Source organism: Pseudomyrmex gracilis, unplaced genomic scaffold, assembly GCF_002006095.1.
Source record: "Pseudomyrmex gracilis isolate BER0280 unplaced genomic scaffold, ASM200609v1 scaffold_138, whole genome shotgun sequence".
Classification (NCBI taxonomy): Eukaryota; Metazoa; Arthropoda; class Insecta; order Hymenoptera; family Formicidae; genus Pseudomyrmex; species Pseudomyrmex gracilis.
Genome location: NW_018020722.1, coordinates 259,436 through 286,594, shown reverse-complemented (window position 1 = coordinate 286,594; position 27,159 = coordinate 259,436). Strand labels below are relative to the sequence as shown.

Below are 27,159 nucleotides of genomic sequence, written 5' to 3'. Positions count from 1 at the left end.
TCTCTCTCTCTCTCTCTTTCGCTCTCTCTTTCTCTCTCTTTGAACTTCCAAAAATCACCCTCATGACTAACAATTTTCAAGTTTTTTTGTATGATAAAAAAATTATATTTCCTCTACAAATTCCTATCCTACAATAACCAAACTCGAACTCTGAAGATAATTTATGAAATTGTGCATGTGTGCTGTTGTACGCTGCTCGCCTTGCCATCAGTTGTTCGTGTAAATCTCATGTTCTTGTTTTTTAACGGATTGATGTGTCTTTTGCAGACGAGAACGGCCAATGTGGCGCCGTCGAGAAGAACGCCGAAGACGATGCGGAGGTATGCGAAGTGCCCTTCCACGGTCAACTCAATTATCTGCTATGCGACTCACCAATTCTGAGCAACGTGGAGACCACCGTGATCCAAAAAAACTCCAAGTCCTGTCAGCAATTCCGTTGTGACGGCTGCGGCAGGTCGTACACGAGAGTCGACAGCCTGAAGCGTCATCAGCAGAAGTGCGACGAATTCCTGGCGTCGTTCCAGGATCAACAAGAGACGATGGAGAGACTTCAGCAGGAGTATTATTGCAATCAGTGCGGCAAAACGTATAAAAGACTTGACACTTTGCGCCGGCATCAGCGACAAGTGTGCGGTGACAAGGATAATAGTCATTCCTTAAAAGTGGACAAGACTAATTGATGAAGGAAGAGATCTCAGTGATCAGTTTTATCGATATCGATCTTAGATTGGTCTCTCTTGAGAGAAAAATTAGCAGTTTTGTGATGTGATAAAATAGCGCGATTTCTTGCAAACGAGACTGTGCTCTTAATTGTTGCGTTCCATTAGAATAACGTTTCATTTGTCTTAATGAGTGTGTCAATATAGCATAATGATATATATATATATATATGTACATACATAAGTTATATATTATATTAACTATATTAAATACGTTTTGCTCTTTATATTACAAAAAATCTTTCGTAAACTTTATATTTATAAACAACATAAGAGCTGTACGTGTGTATATTGATTATATTCTAAAGATGAGAGATGAGACGTAGACTTGTGGAGATGAGAGAGATAAGCTCATCATCAAATCACTTTGTGTTGCTAAATATTTTGTTACGACACACTTTATATGAGATAATACTTACAAAATGAACACATGCAATGGAATTCAGACTAATTATTACGTGTAAATAAGTCTATATTGTTCATACGCGCTATTTATAGAAACATAATATGTATATGTAAACTCTATTCTCTGCAATTACATTACTGTGTGTAAATTATATTCACATTTCACGTAAATGTCTCGCATTATACTGCTAAGTAAACAATTGTTTCTTTTGTGAATAATGACGTTATAAAAAATTTACACGTACAATATAGAAAACAGAAATAATATATAAGATATATATGTATATATAAATATGTACAGATATATTTATATTTATTCTCCCCACACACGTATAATTAATTTTCGCAAAAATATGAAAAAAAACTACATCATACACACGTTCACACGGATATGTTACCTTGAAAAATAAAATTTATAAAATTTACTTTTTTCGAGAGAAACAATTAGTCACAACGATAATATACGAATGTGTAACAAATACTTTTTAAATTAAAAAAAAAAATTAACCAATAATATCTTTAACAGTTCCTGTACTATTTGAATGTTTAGTTTTTATACTGTTGTGTGTTTTTAATTATATTATATTCAAAACAAAGTTTGTTTGATGAGAGAAATGAAACCATATCAATCAAATCGAATAATACGAAGCATCTTAGTTTTGTCCATCATCAAAGTCTACTCTCAAAAAGAAAACTCCTCCATTAGACAAAGATCTAACAGAGAAATTTGTTTTAAACTGAATTTGTTTTGAATCACGATAAAATCTCGTACGTTAATGATATTCTTATCGGTTTCGAATTTTCTGACATTGCTGCATGTAATTACTCGTGTATCTCGATTTCGAACCAACTAGCACATAAGTTCCATAAAACTTACGATCTTATTTTAAATCGTTCAAATTTCAAAACCGACGCCTAATTCGCGGCGCTCTGTTTTCTTGCCGCAGGAAACGAATTGGAAGGCTACAACGCTTTGTGGATGTTGGAGAGGAAAACCCACAGCGTCGGTCAGGAATCGGACGAATCGTATTTGCTTGCCAAAACATCCGATCCCTTAGAAATTACTCACGAGTATTCGGTAGCCTCGCAATACAGCGGAAACTCATACGAATCGATACTCAATCAGCACGTTTGCCCCGATTGCGGGAAAAAGTACAAGTGGTACGACAGCCTGAAAAGACATCAGAGAGTGGATTGCGGCAATAAGGAGAAGAAATTTACCTGTCCAGTGTGCGATCGAAAATTCAAGTACCGATACGAATTACGGAACCACATCATGGCGCATCATGGTGTTACCTTCCTTCCCGCGGATATGGTCAACGAGGTTTCTAAATTTGTGAATTAAAAAAAAAAAAAAAAACTGCAATCTCGACGCATTTCCTCTAATGTGATCTCATCCGAATTTCTCTGGTTGCAAAATATACAAATATAAAAGTGTTGATCAATTAGTAAAGTGTGACTCTTAATTTATCACGAGATTCCATTAACGTTGAGAGAGAGAGAGAGAAAAAATTTTATTTTTTATTAATAATTATAAAGAATTGTTAAATTATTTATTTTTTTTTACTTATATTAGATCTGACTTAACCGGTGTAACCGGTCGTTAGTTTTCTACTATCTTTTTTTACCATATTATTATATTACGAAGTATATATATTCGTATAAAACTACATAAAATTATGTTTAAAAAATTGTTTTATGTAAATATGAATTACATTTAAATTAGATTCAATCTAAAAAAAAACCTTACAAAGAATATGTTAACGTGTGCCTTTGGATATTGTTAATAACACAGTAAATTGTTTTGATAGTTATTTTGAATTATATCAATGGAATTAATAAAACAAACGGTTGTAAGAAATATATAGAACATATGATATTTAAAAGAACAAGATTTTTTGCTTTTTCCTTACACGTCCTTCAATCCTATACTTAATACGCAAGGCTTTTTCTGCAATGGATTAACAATTTTTTCCATTTTCTAAACTATATAGTATTTAAAGATACTCCGCGTAAAGAAATAAAAATATGTATAATTTGTTTTCTGCGATACATGTGAGTTTTGTTAATATATCTAGACTACACATGCGTTTGTTCTGTGACAAGAGAAAAGAAAACCAAGAAACAGGTACTACTTTTTAACAATCCTTTCCTTCCCTTCAAACAAGACATCCCGCAGCTCAAGGAAAAACTACACTAATAGTCCATTTGTTGACAGTTGCTTACATGGTGAATGGCTACGTGTAGTTCGACTCGTGCAGTGTGTACGTCCGTGTCTTTGTCTTGATTGATAACAATTCTTTCTAGGCTAACCGTGATCGTCAATTACCCTAAGGCAAAAAGGAAAGGACGCGATCGGTTTCTGCGCGAAATCTTACTGACTTTCTTATGTGTTTTCTAGAACGGAAGTACTCGCCAGGTAGTGCCATCGATTGGTACTACCAGTACCAGACGATGTATCTCCGACTGATGGCGGAGAACCAGTTCCAGGAGAAGGAAACGGGAACAACACCGACGATCGAAGAACCGGCAAGCGGTTTTGTCGTCGCTGAGAAAATCCAAAACTGTCAACCGCTGACGGAAGTCAACAGCAATCAGGTAACCGCGGTCAGTCGTGAATATTCGTGTTCACGGTGCGGCAACGTTTACACGAGACCGCACTCGCTCAACAGACACATAAAATTCGAGTGCGGCGTGGAACCGCAATTCGAGTGTCCGATCTGTCACAAGAAGTCAAAACACAAACACAATCTGGTGTTACACATGAGAACTCATCAGAAACTCTGAGACTTCTCAATGTCGGTGAGAGTTGCTTGAAGAAAATGCGTTCACTCTCAGTTTTTCGCAAGTTTCATACCTGATGATACGATTTCGAGATTTCATGGAGACTGAAAAGTTTAGTTAAATTTTCGTAGAACAATACGAATTACGTCAAAGAATCGCGTGAGTGAGAATACGTTCTGAGAGAAAAATTCTCGAGCGAAGTACTTAATCGTGTGTAAAATTAAATAGTTTATATATACAAAATATCTGTTAAGTTGAATGTGAAGAATCATTTTACTATACAAAGTTTCCAAAGAATACTATGTAAGTACTTAAAGTATATAACAGAAAGAGTTTTTTTTATTATTTGCTCTATTTTGTCTTATATTTGTATCAATCGAAGAGTATTTGTAATTTTGCGAGCGCAGTCACAATATCTACTTAAATTTTTAATATACTTAGAAATTTGTTTCGCATACACATAAGACTCAACGGGTTTTGATTGTAAACAAGTGTTCAAATTTTTCTATTGTATGTTTAACTTCTACATTGTAAGTTATGTATGTACATCGAACCGCACATATAAAGAAATCAAGAATCATGTTGCGCATTAAACGCATTAATTCTCCGAGTAGATTGTATATTTTTTGAGTTGCACATATATCAGATTTTATATTTATAGACTGATTTACTGCCACTAGTATTTTTCTACTCGAGAGAATTAATTTATACAAAGTATCTAAATAGCGGCCTGAATATATTATTTTGAAAGTCGAAACAGAGTTTTGTCATTAAACGTAGCAGTAAGTTTAACACAACAATTGTTAGAAAAAGAAGGAGAAAGAGAAAGAAAGCAAAACAATGTTGTAAATAAAGTTTTTTTTTTAATATATTGTAAATAACTTTGATCCCATATAGAAGATGTTTGTGAGATAGATACAGGCTTGTGTATCGTTGAGCGAGCGCCCGTGTGTGATTTCTTATCTACAATGTAAATTTGAGCAGTATTTGAAAAGAGTGCAATTTTTTAGTTCTTTATAATCAATGAGATAAACTGTGATCAACGAAGGGATATAATAAGTTAAGAGGTAAAACTTTACGAATAAAAATAATTTCGATTAGATTAGCACCGGATCCTTCTTGAACGCAGTTTAAGTATCAAATAAAATAATAGTGCCAATAGAGAAACGAATATGGTAATATGTTATATGTATATGTTACGTATTCAACACACAAAGAGATATATTCTATAGAGAGATATAGTCTATAAATTTATAGAAATATATTTATACAGGAAGAAAGTTCATTGATATTCAATTCTCTAGCCAAATCTTTACACGTCGTGTGCGACATGTAAAGATTGGATGTGTATTTCAAGACTTGAAATTTATATATGAAAATTTAATTAATGCGAAATCACACATATATATATATATATATATATGTATTTATATATACATATATATGTATATCTCTACATATATATTGTACTACTTGCGGTAGAAACAAATATATGTTTATTTTATAATTCGCAGAAGTTTGTTAATTAACATGTTTTTTTTTTTCACCTTTACTCCCTACATTAGCTTCCTGTAATGGATTACGCCGTTAATTCGACAGACAAGTACAAAATGTATTACAAATTAACGAATAACGTTTTGTCGAACAATTTTGAAGTCGTTATTTTTCAATCAATATTGTGATATCACAGAGTTTTTTCTTAATAAAATTTTTATTATCTATACCTGTTTTTTTTTTTTTGTGTGCGAAACTGAATCGTAGGCAACTGTGTTAAATTGCATGCACATTCTCTTAAGTGACAAATGTTTTAAATTAGGATCGGACAAAATTAGCTCGTGATGAATATTAAGCAAAGAAAAACTTAAAAATATTCAGATTACACGTTTTTTTTTTATTTTTGATTACACGTGCCAAACCGTGTAACAGATACACATCGAGATACACATGGTTTTTGTAAAAAATACTAATTAACATTTTCAATAAAAAAAAAAAAAACTATTACACGTGTAAAATGTAATATCGCACATTTCAAACAAAACGAAAACAAGTTTTATTCGCTCAATTTCGTCCGTTCCTGATCTAAAATCTGATGCAGATGTCACAGTTGTGTCTGGCAGAAACTTTGGTGTGAAATTATATTACATGTAATTTAATCGTTCGCGATGCAACTCGTCGAGGATGCAATTCGCGTTGAAAAGAGACGTCCGCTTCACAAATGCATGCAGTTTAGAGAGAATCAACGAAAGTAAGAGATCGTGTGCAAATTCTATTATACTTGTTGTTGAAGCGAGAAATTTCTATGCGATGATCGCGCGCGGTCAATCTGACCTTGCGGCATGATTTATTCTGTGCAACAAATACACATCTGGTATTTTCATTTACGTCAATTTGGCCGCTTAAAACGCTTCTCTACACTTTTGTTCACGTTTTGCCTGCGAGAGCATAGAATAGACGAAAATAGAGAGAAAGAAAGAGAGAGAGAGAGAGAGAGAGAAAGAGAGAAAAAAAGAAAAGAAAAAAAAATATCTCACTATATTACTTTTAGTTACAGTCTGGAAGCAAATGAAGAGCATCGTGGACAAAACGCCGTTTCTTTGTTTGAAGTGCGGCCGCGGTTACTCGCACAAGTGCAACCTGATGAGACACCTGCGCCTCGAGTGCGGCGTCGGGCCTAGATTTCAGTGTTCGAAGTGCAACAGGCGATTCAAGCATCGTCACCATCTGCGGGATCACGAGAGGATTCATCGCTTCGGCGGCTACGATTCGCGTAACTGAAACGTCGCCCTTTTCTCGTCAATTAAAAAAAAAAAAAAAACGACCGCATCGAAACTTGACATTTCTCACTTCTTATTCGTATGTGTGTCACACGCGTAGTATTTGCTAAATAATTTATTCGTCATTATTATTGTAAAGGGAAGAGTAGTGATCTGTGATCCTTCGACTATTTTCTAAGTCCTGAGAGATCCAATATATTTTATCTTTCTCGCGCTGCAAGTTTGTATCCTAATGATGTAACAGAACAGATGTGAGTTTTAGAAAGCTTGTTTACGAAACTTTTTACACACACATGTGATGCAATTTTGTTACCTGTAGTTTCCTATTTGTATACGAGCAAGTAGAATAGGAACATTTAGCGATAATTCGGAATAAGTTGTGTAATCGGTATTTTGCAATGTTAGCGATGTTTCTTACGATCAAAACTTGTGAATTATTCGACGAAAGACGCCGTCGAGATGAAAAGAATTCAACGTTCGATCTCGAATTGTGTGTATAAATCGACACGTTCAAAGAAACAGATTCTCGAGACTTTGCTAGAAAAATGTTAAAACCCGCGGTTACAAATCTAATAACCGCGCGGAAAGTAGACGAGTGAAACATCAATTACAAACACCAACATTGCAAATAGAAAAACGCTACTAAAAATAATTCACGTGTACTTAAGCGTATATATACTTGAGGCTGAAAAGAGAGATTAACGATAGATTAACTACTTTTAGTCTGTGTAGCATCAGAAGTACATTTTTTCCGCGAAAAAAAAACAAGGCAGTACGTATTTAATAGAATTATAAGTAAAGAATAGCTTTGAGATTACCGTATTTTTTTGATGTTCATGATGATGATGATGTGTGTGTGTGTGTATGTATGTGTGTGTGTGGTTGTCGAACTTGTGCCAAAAACAATTAGCGATGAAAAAAAAAAAAAAAAACGGCGAGGCGTTTTATGCGAATAATAAGGTGCTTGCGTTTTATCCGTACGGATGTAAATGTCCGTCGCGCGTATATAAAACAAAAACAAAAAAAAATATTGTACGTCTCCTAATTTTAAATATACGACACAATATGTAACGAGGCTGTACATAGATGGCGCAAATCGTAAATCTGAGTACTTAAGTGATAATATAAACTGAGTGTACATATAAAAAAAGAAAAAACCAAACAAACAAACGGCCGTAATAAAATCCGTCTGAAATTTTTTGGTAATCGAATACTTTGTGTGCGAGAAAGTTGATTGGAAAATTAAAATCCAAAATGTATGTATCTTTTTGTTTAACGAAGGAGTTTTTTTATTCTATTATATTTTTTTATTTTGTATTCAGTGCTGAAGATGATCGCCAATAAAATTTGATCGAAACGTCTCGGAATACACTTTAAGTTGTTTTTGATTGTCCACCTTTGTTAATATCCAAAACATATAAAATTGTTGTTATATATTGTGGAAAAGGTAGCTTGTTTTATTTTGTTTACGTATAAACATGTAGAAGAACTGAAAAAAAAAAATATGTGGATTTTGGATTTTAATAATCATAGTGATCAATACAGAAAGTAGAATGTTAACGGGAACGTTGAAAAAGATTGCAAATACCTCTTAATCGTGCCAAACATACGCTCTAGTCTTTACGTTTGGATTTCAAGTATTATAGTTTTTCAACAGAAGTGAGATATTCAATAAACATATATATATATATATATATGTGTGTAACACAATTTATAATAAATATAAATTAGAAACGTAAAAAATTAAAAACGTCCTAATTCTCCCTAGAGTTTTCAGTATCTCTTCCTATGTGTAGGAAGTTTCCTTAGCTATTTCAAAGAAGTAATTCCCACTCCCACTTCCACCTGTCTATTGTGGCACGAACACAATTATCGATATTTACGTATATTTACGAAACAACAACAATTGCTGGAAATACCTGATAATTTGATAACGTGTCGAAGCGCGCGCGATATTGCAATTCTCGAAGTATCGAATCGACGCGCGTAGCAGCTCGCGGTACTTCACATCACACTCGTACGTAGGAATACATTCGATCTATAAACAAAACGATTGTATATGTAATTGTTAAATGCTTTATACATATAGTAGTAGTGTAGTAATAAAAGCAAGTTATGCGATCTAGAGAGACGTACTCATAAATTACTCACCATTTTTCTTCGTGGCAAATGTCGCACGATTATCCGGGAATCTAATGCTATTTGTTATTGTCTTTCCCTTTTTACACAGTCACGTATATATTCCGAACATCCGATTACGATATTCGTGTATTCGAGACGATTAGAAATCGCGACAAATTACGAGACAAGTCAAACGTATTTCTGATGTGTAATCGCGCGCGTGGTAAACTCATCAATATCAGCGAATGCGCGATGCTAATTACGCGTCAACGCGAGCGTTCGATACTTTGCGACGAACGAATATGACGTATATTTGCGCGCGAGAAAATATTCACAAGAAGTGCGAAACTATTCGAACGCACGCACCTGCTTCGTCTGTCGCGCGTCCGCCATCTTTGTCCGCCAAATGTAATCGACTAATTCCAAGAACTTTAGAGCAGCAATTCACGACCTGGGATGATATATCGAAATGCGATATATCGAAATGCGATATATCGAAATGCGATATATCGAAGTGCGATATATCGAAGTGCGATATATCGAAATTCGATATATCGAAGTGCGAGTTGAAAATCGAAACTCGTATTTCGATATATCGTTGCCAACCTTGATGTGCTACGTACAGAATATCTATAATGTATGTTACGTAAAGTATAAACACCTAATGCGGTACGATAAACCTTCGATGTGATCAGTGACACTTGTTATTTTACTGAAACTTTGTAATATTATCTTGATTTACGCACGCCTCACTTAAGATTTGCTCTTATTTGTTGCTTAATATCATCATGTTTTCAAGTATTTACTTTTAAATACGAGACGTAAACCTATTTGCCGGGTGGATTTAGGTTAGGTTAGGTTAGAAGTCCTTGAATTGTGACAAATAATAAGAGAAAGAAATCTAAAAAGATGTATCTCAACATCTGCCGGCAAATGTCACGCACTAATATTAGACAGATATATACTAGCGTGTCAAAAAATTTGATGAAAAATCATGTGGACACGTCGCTTCGAAAGAGATTACGTTCCACCGCCTTCTACTGGGCAGGAGTTGGGATACTGGTAGTCGGATTGAGTTATTCTGCGGTGCCTTTGTACAGAATATTCTGTCAGGTAACAATTTCAATTTATTTGAAGATGTTCTTAATTATATATTTATTTGTATTAAATTTAATTAGAGTTGCTGCCATATTTATAAAATGCATATCTATATTTTTTGTCATGTAGTCGTACAGTTATGGTGGAACAGTATCAGCTGGTCACGATGCCAGCAAAGTGACCACAATGACGCCTGTTAAAAACAAAACAATCAAAGTGAAATTCAATGCAGACACCGCAGCATCAATGCAATGGAATTTCAAGCCACAGCAATCGGAGCTCACGGTTGTTCCTGGAGAGACAGCTTTAGCATTTTACACAGCCACAAATCCAACTAACGATCAAGTCGTAGGAATATCCACTTACAATGTTGTACCTTTCGAAGTAGGACAATATTTCAATAAAATACAATGTTTCTGTTTTGAGGAACAGATGCTCAATCCTCATGAACAAGTAAGTTTATTATACATCACAACAAGAAGTAATGTGACAATTAATAATGTTTTGTATAATCTGAATCAAGAATTATATTTTGCTTTTGTTTTTTTTTCAAGATTGACATGCCAGTGTTCTTTTATATTGATCCGGAATTCGCAGAAGATCCACGCATGGAATTTGTTGACGAAATAGTTTTGTCTTATACATTTTTTGAGGCCAAACCGGGACTTAATCTGCCTGTTCCCACTTACGTCAAAACTCACTCAACGAAGTAAATTGTTTCTAACTTTAATATATTGTATTATATTGTGTATATATTATGTTAATTGTACAAAGAAGTAAATTATGTCTTTTTCAAATTCTCTGCTTGAGAAAGGGGAGAATACCACATAGCCTAAATTTCTTTAGGAGTGTATTCATTTTAGATAAAAACATTCTTGTAATAAACAAATGGCAGTGTGCGGTTGCATAGAAAGAACATGCAAGACACCGAGAGTACATGTCTTTTTAAAATCTAAATAACGCGTTAACAGGATAGGCGCGTCTGAGACCGCACACTTTTTCCTTGTCGATGTATATTGCGTCGATTTTAAGCGCGAGATCGTGTTCCAACATGGTTCGAGTTCTGAGCAACTTCTGATGTTGATTCTCGAGTTCCTTCAGCGCCTTGTGCATTCGTTCGAGCTGATGATTTATTTCGTCAATCTCTTTCTGAAGACTAAAACAAAAAGAAAATAGTTTTTTAAAACATCTCATACTTTTGTCTTATCTTTCAAAACACGTACCTAGCGTACGCATAATCTCGACACAGTTCTATGTCAGGACGATGCATTCTCGCCTCCATCCTTGTATGCGCAACTCTGGTCGCGTGACTTTTGTCCGCGATAGCTTTGCGCATCAAGTCCAAATTCTTTTCAACGTCAAATATTTCTTTTTGCACCTGCGAGACATTTTTCACAGTTACGCATTTTATCTGAAAGTACGTGCGTTGATTTTCATACCTTCTGCAAATGTTGCTGAAGCTTGTTCTTAGCCTCGAGCAACTCGGAAGATCGTTGCGCTAAGGCGTTGTTGGTGTTGCTCCAAGAGTTCCACATTTCGTGAGCAATTTTATTGATGAGACTCTCGGCACTGGTTCGGAATTGGCATGATCTATTCCGCTCGTTTTGGGATCTTTGTACTATCCTGTTCACCGCATCCGCCCAAGTTTCTTGCTCCGAAACGCTGAACGAAGGGACGAGATTAGAATTCTCAATATAATATTGTACAAAGATCATTTGTGAATATGCGTTTAATTAAATACCACGGATCATATTTTTCAATTCCCGAATAATATTGCAATCCTTGACTGTAATTATTCAACTGGTGGCAAATAGTGTCTATGCCTAGGGCGCTCTCTTTGTTTTTCAAATCCAACTCGAGTTGATTCTGCGAAGCTCTGCAGTTTCGCAACTACAAACAAATTAACTGTAAACAAATTATGCTAATTGTTTTAATGTACAGCAAAAATATTTATACAAGACGAGAGAGAGAGATTTACTTGATCCTTGCACTTGTCCAAACAGGCTTCCAGTCTCTTTTGGTTTGTCCGTAAGTTCTCCACTTCTCGTAGCAGACATTTTTCCGAGTCATCGTGCACCAGTTCCGTGCCTGAGACACAACAAAACAAAAATGAAATTATAAAATTAAATCACGTTTACAACGGATGTTGTTTCGTACTTTTTCTGGCTTCTCTGTGATAGAGACATTCCTCTGCGATGTGCAAAGGTCCTTCGATATCTCGTATCGCCTTTTCCAAAACACTTCGGCAATCTTGAAGTCTCTCGATTTCGTGAATCATTCTCTCAAGTTCTGCTATCACTTCGTTGCGCCAAAATGTAACGTCGTTTATTCTCTCGCCGAGTCTTCGACTGGTATCGTACTGACCGTGTTGTATCTTCTCCTCGGCGTTTCTGAAACATTTATAAATTTTGAATTCACACCGAAAAAACGGTGTTTAGTTCCGCACTTCGAAATAAAAATATTCGGAAGAAGCTAGTTATGTATGTGGGTACCTCATAATTCTCAAAGCGTCACCCCGCATCCTCTCGGAGTAATGTCTCTGCGAATCTGCCTCATTGTAATACTTCACTTGCTTCTGAAACCACTCCTGTGGTGTGTATCTCGTGTAAAGGGCGGCTTGCGAAGCGTGAACGGGATTACGTTGATAGCCCGTTATTAAATTCGGAAATTTTAACGGTCGTGTACTCATTTTGTCCGCATCCAGTGCGTGACTCGATATCGATTTTGTTGCTCTGTAAAATATATATTATGGTGTAAATCTCTTCGAGGATTCCTCCTAAACCACGCATGATATATATACATTCGCGACTGTCTTGGGACTTGATTGAAAGCAAAATTATATCTAAAAATATTATAAAAGTAATTTGATGTCTGTTTTTTACAAGGGAATAACTTCTGTATTTTCAAATCCAATATTTGGTCTCCAGGGTAGTAAGTTATGTGTCTTGGTATAATCGCCGATTCGAATTGGAATTACTGGTTCCGTGTAGGGCATTGAACTTCCAACCGTGCTCCATGGTTGCAATTGCTATAAATTTAAAATTATATTGAGATTTACATTTGTTTCGTTTGTGCTTTTTTTTTATGTTTTATATAAGAATTTAAAAATTAAAGTAAAATTTAATTACTTTTTTTCTTTATTTTCTCAATTTTTTGGCAACATAGGTACTCGTCATTCATACAAAGCTGTTTTCACATGCGCATGCGTATACTGACCGCACGTAGTGGGATGTCAGCGTGATGTGTGTAGGAAATTTATTATAACAAAAGTTACGTGGTACATTTAACAGAGGTTATTTGTACAAAGGTTCGACTGTGTGTGTACGTTATCAACATGGCAGATGTAATACCTAGTGATGCTCCTGAACGTAAATATATGCAATCTTATTTTGTTTAGTCTTAAAATTAAAGTTCACTAGCTAAATAGCTTTATTTTGCTTTATTTATTAAAAGTAGTACGATATGATCATAGAAATATTTATTACATGACATCAGTAGTCTATAACGTGTCACTTGTCAAAGAAAACTTAAGGTTAGTTTAAGACACGTACAGCAATAAAATTTTGTGCTGTCATATAAATAATTTTTGACACACCAAGCCATTTTTACATTTATATATTTATTATGTACATAAAAAAATAGCAAGAAATTTATGAAATATCAATTTTAGACTGTCCTGGGACTCAAAGTGAAAATGCCGGCAAAGCTTCAGCGTGCGCAGGATGCCCAAATCAATCACTATGTTCATCTGGAGCAACCAAGCAGCCCGATCCTTATATAGAGCTTGTAAAACAAAGGCTTGCTTCAGTGCGGAATAAGATACTAGTGCTTTCAGGCAAGGGAGGAGTGGGCAAAAGTACTGTGACATCTTTGGTGTCTAGGTGCCTTGCGGCAAATAATCCTGACAGAAATGTAAATATAATTAATTACATGCAATTCAAATCAAAATGCTTTAAAAAAAGTAGTTTAAAAGGAGAAGTATAGAGAAAGTTTTCTATCTCTCTCCTGTGTGTGTGTGTGTGTGTAATCTATTTACTTCAGCTACTTTAATTATCTGATATATAATTTACAGTTGTGCAGATAGCATAGTAATTACATGATGAAACTGAAAATTAGAACAACTTACCCTTCTACCCATTCCAAGCACATCCATATGATTTTCAATGTACATGTTGACATAGTGAATAGCACGAGCTAGTTTGCAGAAAATAACCTCAGACAAGAAATATCTATAGTTAAGCAGATAGCTATACACACGGTATCATTCTGTGCCAGTCCTTTATTGATCACCAACCTTTTGATGTCCTCATTCCCTTTGAATATCTTAAATCAAGATTATAATAGCAAAATATAATAGTATATTCACATTAACATACTAGCCACGAAAATATAATCGAAAAAAAAAATTAAAATAATTTTGTTACATATGTGAAATTTTTTAATATTTTTTAAATCTATTAAAATTTCGATATTTCGTGCTATTAAAATTTATTTGAATCTCTCTTTTATTTATGTCTTATGCAGATTGGAGTGTTAGACATTGACATTTGTGGACCATCACAGCCGAGAGTACTCGGAGCACTTGGCGAACAGGTTTATCAGAGTGGCTCAGGATGGTCGCCTGTAGTGAGTGCTTTTTCGTTAGAACAAAATATTAAAATAAAAATTATTAAAACTGTGACATAACGTTGCATATTATTTTTTTTTGCTCCAGTATATTGAAGATAATCTGTCATTGATGTCAATTGGGTTTCTCAGCAGTCCGAGTGATGCGGTCATATGGAGGGGACCGAAGAAGAATGGTATTTTGTCTTCACATTCAAGATCTTATTTTTGTTTGTCCGTATTATGTTCATTTTCTTCCTATTATATGTGTTTAGGTATGATCAGGCAATTCCTATCTGACGTTGACTGGGGAAACTTGGACTATCTCATATTAGATACACCACCTGGCACATCAGATGAACACCTATCGGCTACGGCGTATCTCAAGGGTGCAGGTATTACGGGTGCCGTAATTGTCACAACACCGCCGCAAATTGCCCTTTTAGACGTTCGAAAGGAAATAGACTTCTGTAAAAAAGTGAACATTCCGATCTTAGGCGTGGTCGAGAACATGAGTATTTTCGTGTGTCCTAAATGCAAGGTGAAGATAAAAATTGAATGATGTTCCAAAGAACAGGATACAAGTAACGAATAATTAATAACAAAAACAAAACCGTGTTTGTTATGCAGAATATCGCAGAAATCTTCCCAGCTTCCACAGGTGGTGCACAGTCAATGTCGAGCGAATTAAACCTGGAATTCTTAGGATCGATACCTCTGGATCCCTTGTTAGCCAGATGTTGCGACGAGGGTAAAAATTTTCTGACAGAGATACCAGATTCGCCAACTGTTGGCGCGGTAAACAAAATCTGCGAACGTAAGACTTAACATATTTTGCCAAAAAATTTATATTCTTGTTAATTTTTAAAAGTTCGTGCAAAGTTACATAAGACATATGATTTTCAGGTATTGTTCAAAAGTGTGAGGAAGAAGAAAACTCCCGATAATTTTTCATGCAGATTCCCTGTCATCTTTTTTGTTTTGTATAAAATTTTTCCATGTACAAAATTTTATATTACAGATAAAAAATTAAATTAAAATATAAAAATTCTCTTCAACATTACACATGATTTTCCGATTTCTTTTATCTTGTATACCGAGTATTATTTGAGACACATTTCCTGTTTATCATACCGGGAGAAACGAAAACCATGATAAATATATGATAAACTTAAACTCGCGAAACGTGCGATAATGAGTGCGTAATAAAATTATCGAGTTATATATAGCGTTACTAGAGGAAATTTGTATCTCGCGCATGCGTATTCCATTGTAAGCTGTGGTTCGTGGTACTGATAAAGAAATTTGCGCTTGGATCAGTTTAAACGCGTATTACACTATTGTGTGGACATCTATATATAGTTTTTCCTTGTCTTCTGTCTGATTAACAATAAAATGTACGCACAGTGATAACGTTGCAAATGATGGAATATTACTTGTGTGGTGTTTAGGAATAAAGACAAAGAGCTGTCTGTATTCATATTCTACTTAAAGGTTGGGTTTCACACTTTTGCATGTTCTGTAAATTTTATAGTGTAAATATACGATATAATTATTGTGTGGAAAATGGATTTTTGTATAAAAATATCTTAATTATTTTCAGTGACAAACTAAATAGATTTCTTTTAGTGAGACGTTTAATGTAAAAAAAAAACATGGTTGGTATAGCAGCAACAAGTGGATACAAAAAACCGGAGCAGCACACTATATCGGTTGAAAATTCTTTAAATAATACTGAGGTAGAAACGGATGAAGAGCACACAAGAATACATGATAAAACTGATGAGCCAGTAGTAAAAACAAATCATGAAAAAAGAAACATAAAGCTAGGCCATCCTGTAATAATACTGTGTTTTTTTTTATATCTCGCTTTGATTTACAATATCGTTTGTATGTTGCTGTATAAAAATTTTGGTGTCCCGTCATGTGAAGGAAATCCTTCTGTTGTTTATTATTTTGGATTCAATCATAACAAACCTTGTCATCATACAATTATAGAAGACAAAAAGATAGAAACAGATTCTTTGATTAACATAAATAATAATGATACTATTGAAAACATAAGATATGAAGACTTAGAAACGTCTAGTTTTGATACGTACATTGACCAGCAAGAGTACGATTATGAGATAGAACATTTAAAGGAAGAAGATACTTCATCTGAAGCAGAAACAACTCTCAAAGATGCTCACGTAAGTGAAAAATACAAATTCTTTTAGATCGAAACATGCAAGTGAATTGTGTTTCTTGTATTTTGTGTTTTTTATTTTGTTGAAATAGTGCACCAATGTTCCTGAAATATTGCGCTTTGATTGCCATCCAGAAAATGGAGCGTCTCAACTCTCCTGCACGCAAAGAAATTGCTGTTGGAATCCTCCTGGCAAAAACATTGACGCTACAAATCGTGTACCATTAAATGTCCCTTATTGTTATTATCCAAAACAATGGGACTTATATACATATATTAACTATACTCAAGATGGTAGCAATTTCTCCGGCTATCTCAAACAGAAGAAAACGTCTGCATATAAAAACGACATACCTCTCGTAAAGATGGAGGCTACAGGCATAAACAATTCAATTTTGCGTGTAAAGGTGTGACATGCAAAACTATTTTTTGCAATATAGTCATTTTAGACAATATTGCAATATATGTGAAAATAAGAAAATATTTTATGGTACACTTGTTTTAGATATACGATCCCTTAAAAGCGCGATACGAACCACCTTGGCCCATCAGACCAGATCCAAAGCCTGATTCAATCTCATCCCAGACAAACTTGCAATATAAGTTTACCAGCACTTATGCGAGTTCCGGTTTTAAAGTTGATAGAGTTTACGATGACACTACATTGTAAGTATATATGATTTTATATTCAACTGAGAAAAAAGTAACAAGAAATTGCTTAAATCGTATAATACTTGAACATCTCAAACTATGTATGCATTATGACATAAGTTGCTGCAATATGTTCCGTACGTAGGTTTAATTCTATCGGAATTGGAGGTTTTATATTTGCTGATCAGTTTTTACAAATCAGCACGTTGATACCAACGAATAATATTTACGGCATCGGCGAGCATCAATCAAGTTTGAAATTGAATACAAAGTGGCAATCATTTACTTTATTCAATAAAGATCAACCGCCAATAGAAAATGTACGTTTTATTTAATATTATTATCGATCGTATCTATAAAACTGAAATATATTTATATACGTTGTTTATAAAACAGAGGAAGCAATATTTTAATTGATTTTATTGATTAGGCGAATTTGTATGGATCTCATCCGTTTTATATTGTCATCGAGAAGTCTGGAATGGCACATGGTGTTTTATTCTTGAATAGCAATGCTATGGGTACGTTTTTCTGCTTAAAAGGACTAAGTTAACGAGTTTAAAAAAAAAAAATCGATTGTTTGAAGATTTTTTATTAACATATAAAAAATTATGCAGAACTTAGGTATATACTTTTTTTTTTTAATTTTTATGTGCTCGTCCACGGTGTAATATTGTCTCATTCGAGAAAATTCAAATATTTCTCTCATCTTTTAGATGTAATATTGCAACCTACACCGGCTGTAACATTTCGAACAATCGGTGGCATTTTCGACATTTATTTCTTTCTGGGACCAACTCCAGCGGACGTTGTGAAACAATATTCTGAAATCGTGGGCAAACCATTTATGCCACCCTATTGGTCGCTCGGTTTTCATTTATGCAGGTATTATATTTTCACTGTAAAGTAACATCTTGTACCGAAATAACGCCGTATATGTATTAGATTCGGATATAGAAGTTTGGAAGGAACCCGAGCAGTGTGGAACAGAACGAGAGCAGCTGGAATTCCATTTGTACGTCTGCCACTTTTTTATATTGTTTGCAAAACACATTTCTCTCTCTTCTCACAGTCGATATAATGTAACTTTAAATATTACACGTTATATATTTTGACAGGATACTCAATGGAACGATTTGGATTATATGGACAAAAACAATGACTTCACATATAATAAGAAGACCTTCAGAGATTTGCCAAAGTTTATAGAAGAAATTCACTCGGTATATATGTAAAAGAATATTGCGCAATTCGCGAGTCAAATATATGTCACGATATGTTTTTCTACTACAGGTGGGAATGCACTACATCCCGTTAATCGACGCTGGTATATCCGCTTCTGAGAACGACGGCACTTATTTACCGTACGACGAGGGAATAAAGCAAGACATATTTGTAAAAGACGGTGTCACGCGCAAACCTTTCGTCGGCAAAGTTTGGAATTTTGTTTCCACAGTATGGCCCGATTTCACGAATCCTAAAACGACGGATTATTATGCGCAAATGATGGGCAATATGCATGATAATTTTGCGTTTGACGGCGCATGGATTGTAAGTTGTTCGATCGTTTTTAAAACAGTTTTTTATATTGAAGTAACCAAGATTGTCACCTCACGCAAATTATTGATTGCATTAAGGATATGAATGAACCGTCCAACTTCTACAACGGCTATAAGAACGGCTGTATGTACAATCAACTAGATTATCCCGAATACGTGCCCAATGTCGTCGGCGATTTGCTCGCGACGAAGACTCTGTGTATGAATGCAAAACATTACTTGGGCTCTCATTACGATTTTCACAATACTTATGGGACGAGTCAAGCAATTGCTACGAATTAGTAAGTAGAAATACTGTTCCTTTGCGTAAATAGAGAGGAGAAGAGAGTTAGTTTATGAGAATTTCTAAAACTTTCTTTGTGCAGCGCTCTCAGAAAAATTAGACAAAAAAGACCATTTATAATATCACGTTCCACGTGGGTAGGACACGGTCACTACGCGGGTCATTGGACAGGCGATGTTTACTCGTTGTGGTAATTACGATAGATGTCCCAATTATGTATATATATCGACGCGCGCTCTTTTTATTTACTAATTAAAAACAAATGTTTAAACAGGCACGATTTAAAGATGAGCATTCCAGCTATTTTGTCGCTCAATTTCTATCAAATCCCAATGGTGGGCGCTGACATTTGCGGTTTTAACGGGAACACAACTGTCGCGTTGTGTAATCGCTGGATGCAACTTGGCGCGTTCTATCCGTTTTCTCGTAATCACAATTCTGACGATACAATCGTAAGTACACAGATAATATCGATTGTGATGAAACATCGATCAAATATAAAACGTAACAATTGTGTCACAGGAGCAGGATCCAGTTGCAATGGGCAATTTGGTTGTGCGATCTTCTAAGAATGCTCTCAAAATACGTTACCGGTTCTTACCCTACTTGTATACTTTGTTCTTTAGAGCGCACAAATTTGGCGAAACAGTGGCGCGTCCGTTATTTTTTGAGTAAGTCATTTTAATCGTTTATATATATCACATATCACATTTATATTGAAAATAACACATAACAAATATATTACATACAGGTTTTACGATGACCGGTTTACTTACGACATCGATCAACAGTTTCTTTGGGGAAGATCACTCATGATCAATCCAGTTCTCGAAGAAGTACGTTGCTGAAAATATTTTATTTTCCACATGATACGAGACGTTTGGATATTTTGCTAATTACTAAAGGGGGAATTGATCTTTCACAGAACAAAACTGACGTGGTTGTTTACGTACCACATGGTTTGTGGTACGATTATTATACCGTTCAATCGTTCTTCTCGCTTGGAGAATATTATATTTTACCTGCACCGATCGACACAATACCACTGTTGATTCGCGGAGGCTCAATACTTCCGGCACAGACACCGGGTGTAACTACAACGGAAAGTAGAAAGAATAATTTTGAATTACTAATAGCGTTGGATGAAAACGAAAATGCCAATGGAGAATTATATTGGGATGATGGTGACAGTATAGGTAAAGAAATATTTTATTACACTGCGCACAAAATTACCGAGATATATTTTTTACGAGATCTTCCTTTAATTAAATTTCTTTTTCCAAAAGACTCTATAGAAAAGGGAGAATATTTGTGGTTGCGGTTTACCGTTATCAAATCTGAATTACTGAGCTTGAAAATGGACAATAGTTCTTTTAACGAAAAAGTAATTCTCGGAAAAGTCGAAATGTTGGGATTAAAAGAAATCACGAAACTCTTCCTAAATGGCAGTGAGATAGAATTTAGTTACAACGCTTTCACATCGGTAAGTTTTACAGAAAGTTTTTTTTTAAATTACGGGAAAAAATGACTTAAAGTGTTGAGATATCGCTCAAAAATTATTTCAGAGTTTGATCATCACTGACTTGCACGTAGACATGAGACAACAGTTCATGTTTTCTTGGCTGCGTTAGATTACTTCAAGTATGTATTAAACAATATTGCATGAATCTCGAGAAACATGACAAAGTTATCTCAGAAATGACTAAGTTAAATCGCAATTTCAGTAATATTACAAACATAGTGGTAAGTGTGACATATTGTATGGGCCTAAAAAATTTTCATTCTACGTATAATATATAATATATATATTGTAATATATACATATATATTATATATAAAATTTATTATTATAATATATATATATATATATATTATATATATATATACATATATATTCACTTTCTACATTTGTGCCATGTGGTATACATTGACTAACATGTAGTGAAAAAATATGGGTAATCTATAAAAATATTTTATTCTTTTTATATTACTCTAAAAGAGCGACTAAAGTTAGTGCTGAGCGCTCTCTGTGTGCGATATCATAGAAACGCTGTGGCTGTGCTGTATCTTATTTAAATTTAAACAATAAAAACTACAAAAAAATGAAACAAACTGTCTGTTGTTGAAACAAGGAACTGAAATGATGTGTACAAAACTTACGGTGATGTTTATGGAAATTACGGGCGAGAATATAAATGAAAAACAAAATTAGCGAATAAACAAATATATTTATTCAAGTCATCCTTCTCATACAAATATGAATGTGTTTATATATATGGCACCAAAGAAATACATATACGTAATATTTGGTCTTCGCTAACACGGAATATAAACAAAAAAATTAGAAAAAAGAGAACTATGTAATACAATTTCTAAGTAAACAGGAAATAAGATAATCTTGCAACAACAGAGCAGGAGAGGCAGAATGCACCGAGCCAATTATCCTCGCAAACGCTGCTCTCTTATTCCTTTTGGCACTGTAACATAAAATCATCGAAAAATGCGCCCAGACTCAAAGCAAATACGAAGAAGCCGCGCTTTTACTCAGGCGCGATTCTCGTTTAACCTCGATACTATACTTAAAATGCACTCTGACCCTTATTTGCATCCGTGTGAGTCGAAGCGATTTCGATCTTTCGAATAAATTTGAAAACAATCAAGTCATTGCATGCGTATGTCGTATTCAAGCTCATGTTAATACATCGAGGCGCGTCACGCGCATACAATAAATATACGCCGCTCGCGTTTTATCTCTTTCTTCTTCCTCCTTTTCGTGTTTGTTCTGTTTTACAGACGCGCGAAGCGAATCTTACTTCTTTCCTCAATGCTCGCTGTAAACTCATTGAAAATCATATCAAAGGTCGCGGGAAATACATGATACATATTTGGTATAATAAAAGTAACATAGTCTTTGGATCCAATACCACGCTTTTGATCGCGTTCTTCGTGCGCGTTAAAAACAAAAATCAACGAATCACATTAAACAATTACATCGCACAAAATAGCACCTCCGAGTGTTACATACTTTTTTTTTTCTTTTAACCAATTCTTTTTTGTCGCACACACGATCGAGAAGTAACCTAACGGTAGGTCGAGGAAAGGAACTTGCTTATTTATTTTTTTTATTTTTTATTTTTATTTTTTTAAATCGATTCTAGGAACACCAAGTTTTTGATTTTCTGCGTCACTATAAAAACGTCATTTAGAAAAAGTGTTACTTAAATTATTCCGATAATTGTATTTTGTATATTATTGCACAATTGGATTTTTTAAAAATCAACACGTGAGAAATTTATTTTTGCGCTTTCCTCTCCCTTGCACAATTATCATCACAATTATACATATACATATATATCAATATACATATATATATATATTTTTTTTTATTTAAATATATATATATGTCTGTGTGTGTGTATATGGATAATATAATATGTATATAATATATATCTTTTTTTTTTTTTTTCGTTCAAATATACTATTCTTGCAACCTTCTTTCATTATTGTCTGCTCACATTTTTTACTTACTATCTAAGTTAAGCTAAGCTACATATCTCAAATAACAGCAAATGGCGCGGCCTAGTGACGTGTTTGCTCATCCGCGGCCGATTAAAGTGTATAAATAATGAATAATTGCATCAACTGCAAAAAATGGGAACGCCGCACCGCAGAAAACGTATCAAAGTTTTCCAGGTATTCCTGGTTAGGGGAACCGGTGAACACATTTAACAGAGAATATACCGATAATGTATATAATAATTTGACTTATGTAAATGTGTATACATATATATATATATATATAATGTGTGTAAATCCCTTATAAATATAGAACATACATAACACATGTAATAACGATTGCAAGAACTAATTGCAAGTAACTCGTAATAGCCTCATCTTCGATTTTTGGTATATGGTTGTACAACAGTCACTTTTTGCTAAGAATTAGAATAAGATACAAGAGTGCGAAATAATCACCGTATTATTCTACTGTGCATTTCGTATATGCGTATACGAATTTTGATAGATATGGCAAGAGAATATACATATAATATATACATAGCTCAATCAGTCCGTAGTGTGTAATCGAAATAGATATATTTTCCCGTCGATTTATTACGTCCTCTTTCGCGAACTCCTCGACGATGAGTTTTCACTCTCTTAAATTCTTATCGCACCTTTTATACGCTTAGAAATAAAAAAAAAATGAGAACTAATACAATTTCTAAATACTCTCCGGTTTATATGGCAAGTGTGATGAAACATGGCACGCGATATATTAATTAAGTTCGTTAGTTAATACAAATTAAATATGAAAATAGAGAACACAGTGCAACGTATTTTATAGCTCGCGGTAATAAAGAAGAATCCCATGAATGTGAGAGAAGTACGCGCAACACCGATATCGGCGGTTTACATAGCGATTGTTTCATCCGGTTTTAATCACGTCAATGAGCTTAAGAGCGGTTAACGTTGTATGAAACCGGTTTTATAGCTCGAGGGTTCTTATGACGAGAGGTCGGTTAGCGTTTTGTTATTGAAGGTAATAGATAAGAGATACACAACGTTTTTCATTCGTCTATAAAATTATGTGCGAAATAAAATACCATTACCTATCTGATTTGATCTCTTTGTCACAACGTCATAAAATTTCGAGTCAAAAAGAAGAGAACGTATCTTTTGTGTTTTTAGTTGTTAGACGTGAGCGCTTCCAGAATATCCACGGTCGATTTGTTCATCTCGCGAAATTTTTTCCAGTGTTCTTTCGGCACCGTCCATTCCAAAAAGATCTCCACGTTACGGGAAAGCGCCTCGAGCTCGGACAGCCCGTCGTCCTTCGTGACCGGCTCTCTGCCCGAGGACGTGAGAGAATCATGAAGAACGTCGTCGATGAGACGTTTGCCAAAACCGAGTTCGTCCAATCGTTCTTGCTTGCTGATCCTCTTCAGCAACGCGGCCAGCAACAATCGCATCTTCTCTATCGACATTTTGTATCTCAAGTTCGAGTAACGCTCGATGATCTCGTGTTGAAAACTGCCGGCCGACTTCTCGGAGACGTCACTGTTGTCCTCCTCCGCTTTCATTCTCAGCTCGCAGATGCTTCTGTGTCTGTCGTATTCGCACCTCATCTTGAACGAGCTCCCGCAGTACTTGCATCCGTACGGATTCTGCTTGCCGTGCACGCATTTCATGTGTTTCTTCCAGTGCGGTAGTTGGGTGAAGCCAGCGTTGCAATCGGCGCACTTGAACGGCCGTTCGCCGGTGTGGCGCCGGGTGTGCAGCTTCAGCGCGGTCGAGTGGGCGAACGCCTGCCAACAGACCACGCAACGAAACGGTCGCTGACCGGAATGGGTCCTTTGGTGAACCGTCAGCTGGGATTTCTGAGCGAATCGTTGACCGCAATCGCCACAACCGAACGGACGTTCTCTCGCGTGCGTTCTCATGTGCTGCGACAAGTGGCCCTTGTAGCTTCTATTGCAGATCTCGCACACCAAAGACTTGAAGTCGCCGTGATGATAGAAACTTTTGTGCTTCTGCAGAGAGTCGCGGCGACTGAACTTACTGCCGCACATATCGCACTCCAACTTTTCAATTCTCATTGTTTGGTGAGTCCTCGTGTGCAGCACCAGACGGCACGGTGTGTCGAACGTCATGGAGCACGTTTTACACGTGTACGGACTGCTGCGCAATTTGTACATGTGCGAGAGCACGTGTTTCTTCAATCGTTCCTTCAACCGAAACTCCTCGCCGCAATTGTCGCACTTGTATCTGTTTGAATGCGCGACCTTGCGATGATCGCACAAACCGGACATGCCCGTGACGTACTGATCGCACTCCTCGCAGTAATACTGCTTCTTCTGCATCGACGTTTTCTTCGTTTCGACGTTTTTCTTCTCGGCTTTTACCGTTCTCACGTTTTTTCTTTTGATTTTCGATTTGTTACACCGAGAGCCGTTATCGGTTTTCGTTTTTGTCGACGCGACAGAAGAGGTACCGATGTTCTCCGGAGCGTCTTCTTCGAACTCGACGTTGTTGTTCAGCAAATTGTTAGATTGAATAATATCGTCGATCTTCCTTCTGAGCTCGGAATTGTCGTTCTCGGTCATTTCCTTGTTGCTGTTCCAATTTTGTTTTCTATCTCTGTTAACTTTCTTTCGCGAAACAGATTTAACGCCCGAGTTATCGTTCGCAGCTATGTGATGATCCTTCTCGCACACGTCCTGCAGAATCTCGCTATTTGTTGTTTTTTGCGCTTCTGTTTTCGAATTGCGTTCTCTTTCGAAACTCGTCTGTCTTTCGACAGTTCTTTCTTTGACGTTCATTGACCCGTGTTGTTTATCAGTTTCGTAATCGCATTCTGTCGTCTCGTTATTTCTCTTGTTCGATTTCGTCAGCTTGTTGTGCTTCGGAGCTTTCGCGGAGATGTTCTTGCTTCTTCGAACCTTCTTCGGATTCTCTTCTTTGTCTTCCGCGTTCTTTCTGCTGTCGTACGTTCTCTTTCGCGTCTGAGAATTCGCGTCCGTGTCGTCTCCATGTTTCGACTGCTCGACGTTCTCGTTGAACTCAAACTCCTTCAGATCGAAACTTTCGCCGTTGTCGCCCGAGAGGCTCCTGAGCGCCTTCAGAGCGTCGGTCGTACTGGTGTCTTCAAAGATATCTTCCGTGATGCGCGACTGATTTACCGGCAGTAATTCGGTTAATTGAACTTCCTGCTCGACCTCAGCTTCCTGCGACTGTTCGGGTTCAGCTACTTGGCTCACAACTGTTTGCTGCTGCATGCTGATTGCCGTGCGGTTACTTTTCGAGTCAACAATGGTTCGATATATATATATATTTTCAACGTTCAAAGAATCGTCAGGAAGCGTCGACTGGGATTATCTCCGATAAATATGTGATTACACGTGAGATATTTCTCTGAAGAAGTGACACAATACTAATATAATACTTGAAAAATACTTTTTTTTTTTTATCAGATCGATTTTTTATAAGCAAACATTGATAACCGATAAGACCATTTCGTAAGGACTGCAATTACTTATGAGTTCACTATCCGTACGTGTAATCAAATTGAACGAAACCATCGCCAGGCATCGATGTCACTTTATATTATCCCGCAACCGATGGCGAGACAAGTACCGCAATCGTTATCGGTTTCAACCGCCGAGGTTTCTCGCGAGTCTTCTTAATAACCGTTCCCAACCATCGACGATTCCGAACTAACAACGGTCCTCGAAGAAAATCTTTGATTCTTTTATCGGCGCGGCGATAGCGAGGTCGAACCAAAGCAAGAGACGCGCGGGAGAGAGAGAAAGAGAGAGAGAGAAACGGTTAGGAAAAGGTAAGAGAAGTGGCGCGCACACGCGCACGTTTATAAAATGCGGTCCCGCGCTTATCGCGCTCTTATCGTTCCCGATATACCTTTAACGCTTGCGCCCCTCTTCTTCTGCTCCGCTCCACCCGTTCTCTACCCGGGTTCTATTCCCCGAACGGATGACAATGACGATTCCCGATGCGATGCCGAGCGGAGTCGAGCTCTCCTCCGCGAGGTCGCGTCCCGAGGGGGACCAAGTCGGTTCCGGAAAACGTGAGCGTTGGAATCACCAGCGCCGGGCTCGGTCAGGCGAGTACCGGAAGTGTTGGACTCTCTGGAAGTCGACGGATCCGTTCTCGTCCGTGCGACAATCGACTGAGGAACGACGAAGAACGAGAGAGCTCTCCCCCGACTTGCCGTTGCTCTCTTGTAGAGCGATTGCGCTCGAGTCTTTTTCCACGCAAGCGCAATTCTCGGTCGATATCAGTGTTAGGATTCTCTCCCTCTCTCTCTTTCTCTCTCTATCTCTCTTTCTCCTTTCCCCTTGTATTCGTTCAACGATCCAGACGATCCCCCGACACCCTTTCCAAGAGCCGGTTTTTCCAGACGAAGCTTCTGTCCTCTCTATGCGCAATTGTTACTCTTCCTTCCGTGCGACTCTTC

General features: G+C 36.3%; 6 protein-coding genes across 10 annotated transcripts in view; 4 read left to right on the top strand and 2 right to left on the bottom strand.

Moving 5' to 3' along the window:
- The window catches only part of LOC109856937 (GDNF-inducible zinc finger protein 1-like), a 2,982-nt gene extending 1,604 nt beyond the window's left edge, over positions 1-1,378 (top strand). The window contains exon 2 of the mRNA XM_020432717.1: positions 268-1,378. Within this exon, the coding sequence (XP_020288306.1) occupies positions 268-680 (413 nt within the window). The 3' untranslated portion in view covers positions 681-1,378. The remainder of the gene's footprint in view (positions 1-267) is intronic.
- Positions 1,379-1,656: 278 nt separating this feature from the next.
- On the top strand, positions 1,657-2,773 carry LOC109856955 (longitudinals lacking protein, isoforms F/I/K/T-like). The gene has a single exon (XM_020432748.1). The coding sequence runs from the start codon at positions 2,104-2,106 to the stop codon at positions 2,467-2,469; it is 366 nt and encodes a 121-aa protein (XP_020288337.1). The 5' UTR covers positions 1,657-2,103; the 3' UTR covers positions 2,470-2,773.
- Positions 2,774-9,457: 6,684 nt separating this feature from the next.
- LOC109856934 (cytochrome c oxidase assembly protein COX11, mitochondrial) lies at positions 9,458-13,230 on the top strand. The gene is made up of 4 exons (XM_020432715.1): positions 9,458-9,916; positions 10,031-10,354; positions 10,456-10,610; positions 13,067-13,230. Exons 1-4 carry the CDS (start codon positions 9,713-9,715, stop codon positions 13,140-13,142), a joined length of 759 nt encoding a protein of 252 aa, XP_020288304.1. The 5' UTR covers positions 9,458-9,712; the 3' UTR covers positions 13,143-13,230.
- Positions 10,616-14,360, bottom strand: LOC109856933 (tektin-3-like). Of its 2 annotated transcripts, none has more exons than XM_020432713.1 (9): positions 14,028-14,360; positions 12,784-12,929; positions 12,394-12,633; positions 12,059-12,291; positions 11,880-11,989; positions 11,643-11,791; positions 11,341-11,563; positions 11,125-11,279; positions 10,616-11,057 (listed from the first exon to the last, which is right to left on the bottom strand). In XM_020432713.1, exons 1-9 carry the CDS (start codon positions 14,070-14,072, stop codon positions 10,847-10,849), a joined length of 1,512 nt encoding a protein of 503 aa, XP_020288302.1. In that variant the 5' UTR covers positions 14,073-14,360; the 3' UTR covers positions 10,616-10,846. The 2 variants fall into 2 exon arrangements, with proteins under 2 accessions (XP_020288302.1, XP_020288303.1); XM_020432714.1 differs by lacking the exon at positions 14,028-14,360 and adding an exon at positions 13,030-13,093.
- On the top strand, positions 13,143-20,987 carry LOC109856932 (lysosomal alpha-glucosidase-like). 4 transcript variants are annotated; one of them, XM_020432711.1, is made up of 19 exons: positions 15,539-16,000; positions 16,110-16,698; positions 16,787-17,101; positions 17,200-17,360; positions 17,491-17,665; positions 17,776-17,866; positions 18,062-18,230; positions 18,291-18,360; positions 18,464-18,568; positions 18,639-18,896; positions 18,983-19,185; positions 19,270-19,377; positions 19,462-19,639; positions 19,710-19,858; positions 19,939-20,023; positions 20,113-20,383; positions 20,474-20,670; positions 20,753-20,828; positions 20,912-20,978. In XM_020432711.1, exons 2-18 carry the CDS (start codon positions 16,162-16,164, stop codon positions 20,816-20,818), a joined length of 3,138 nt encoding a protein of 1,045 aa, XP_020288300.1. In that variant the 5' UTR covers positions 15,539-16,000; positions 16,110-16,161; the 3' UTR covers positions 20,819-20,828; positions 20,912-20,978. The 4 variants fall into 4 exon arrangements, 3 of the variants coding, with proteins under 3 accessions (XP_020288300.1, XP_020288299.1, XP_020288298.1); XM_020432710.1 differs by having other exon boundaries at positions 16,136-16,698; positions 20,753-20,987; XM_020432709.1 differs by having other exon boundaries at positions 15,540-16,000; positions 20,753-20,987.
- A 1,606-nt stretch (positions 20,988-22,593) lies between these two features.
- Positions 22,594-27,154, bottom strand: LOC109856942 (zinc finger protein 37-like). Its single transcript, XM_020432721.1, has one exon. It carries the CDS (start codon positions 25,961-25,963, stop codon positions 23,873-23,875), a length of 2,091 nt encoding a protein of 696 aa, XP_020288310.1. The 5' UTR covers positions 25,964-27,154; the 3' UTR covers positions 22,594-23,872.
- Between the last annotated feature and the right edge of the window lie 5 nt (positions 27,155-27,159).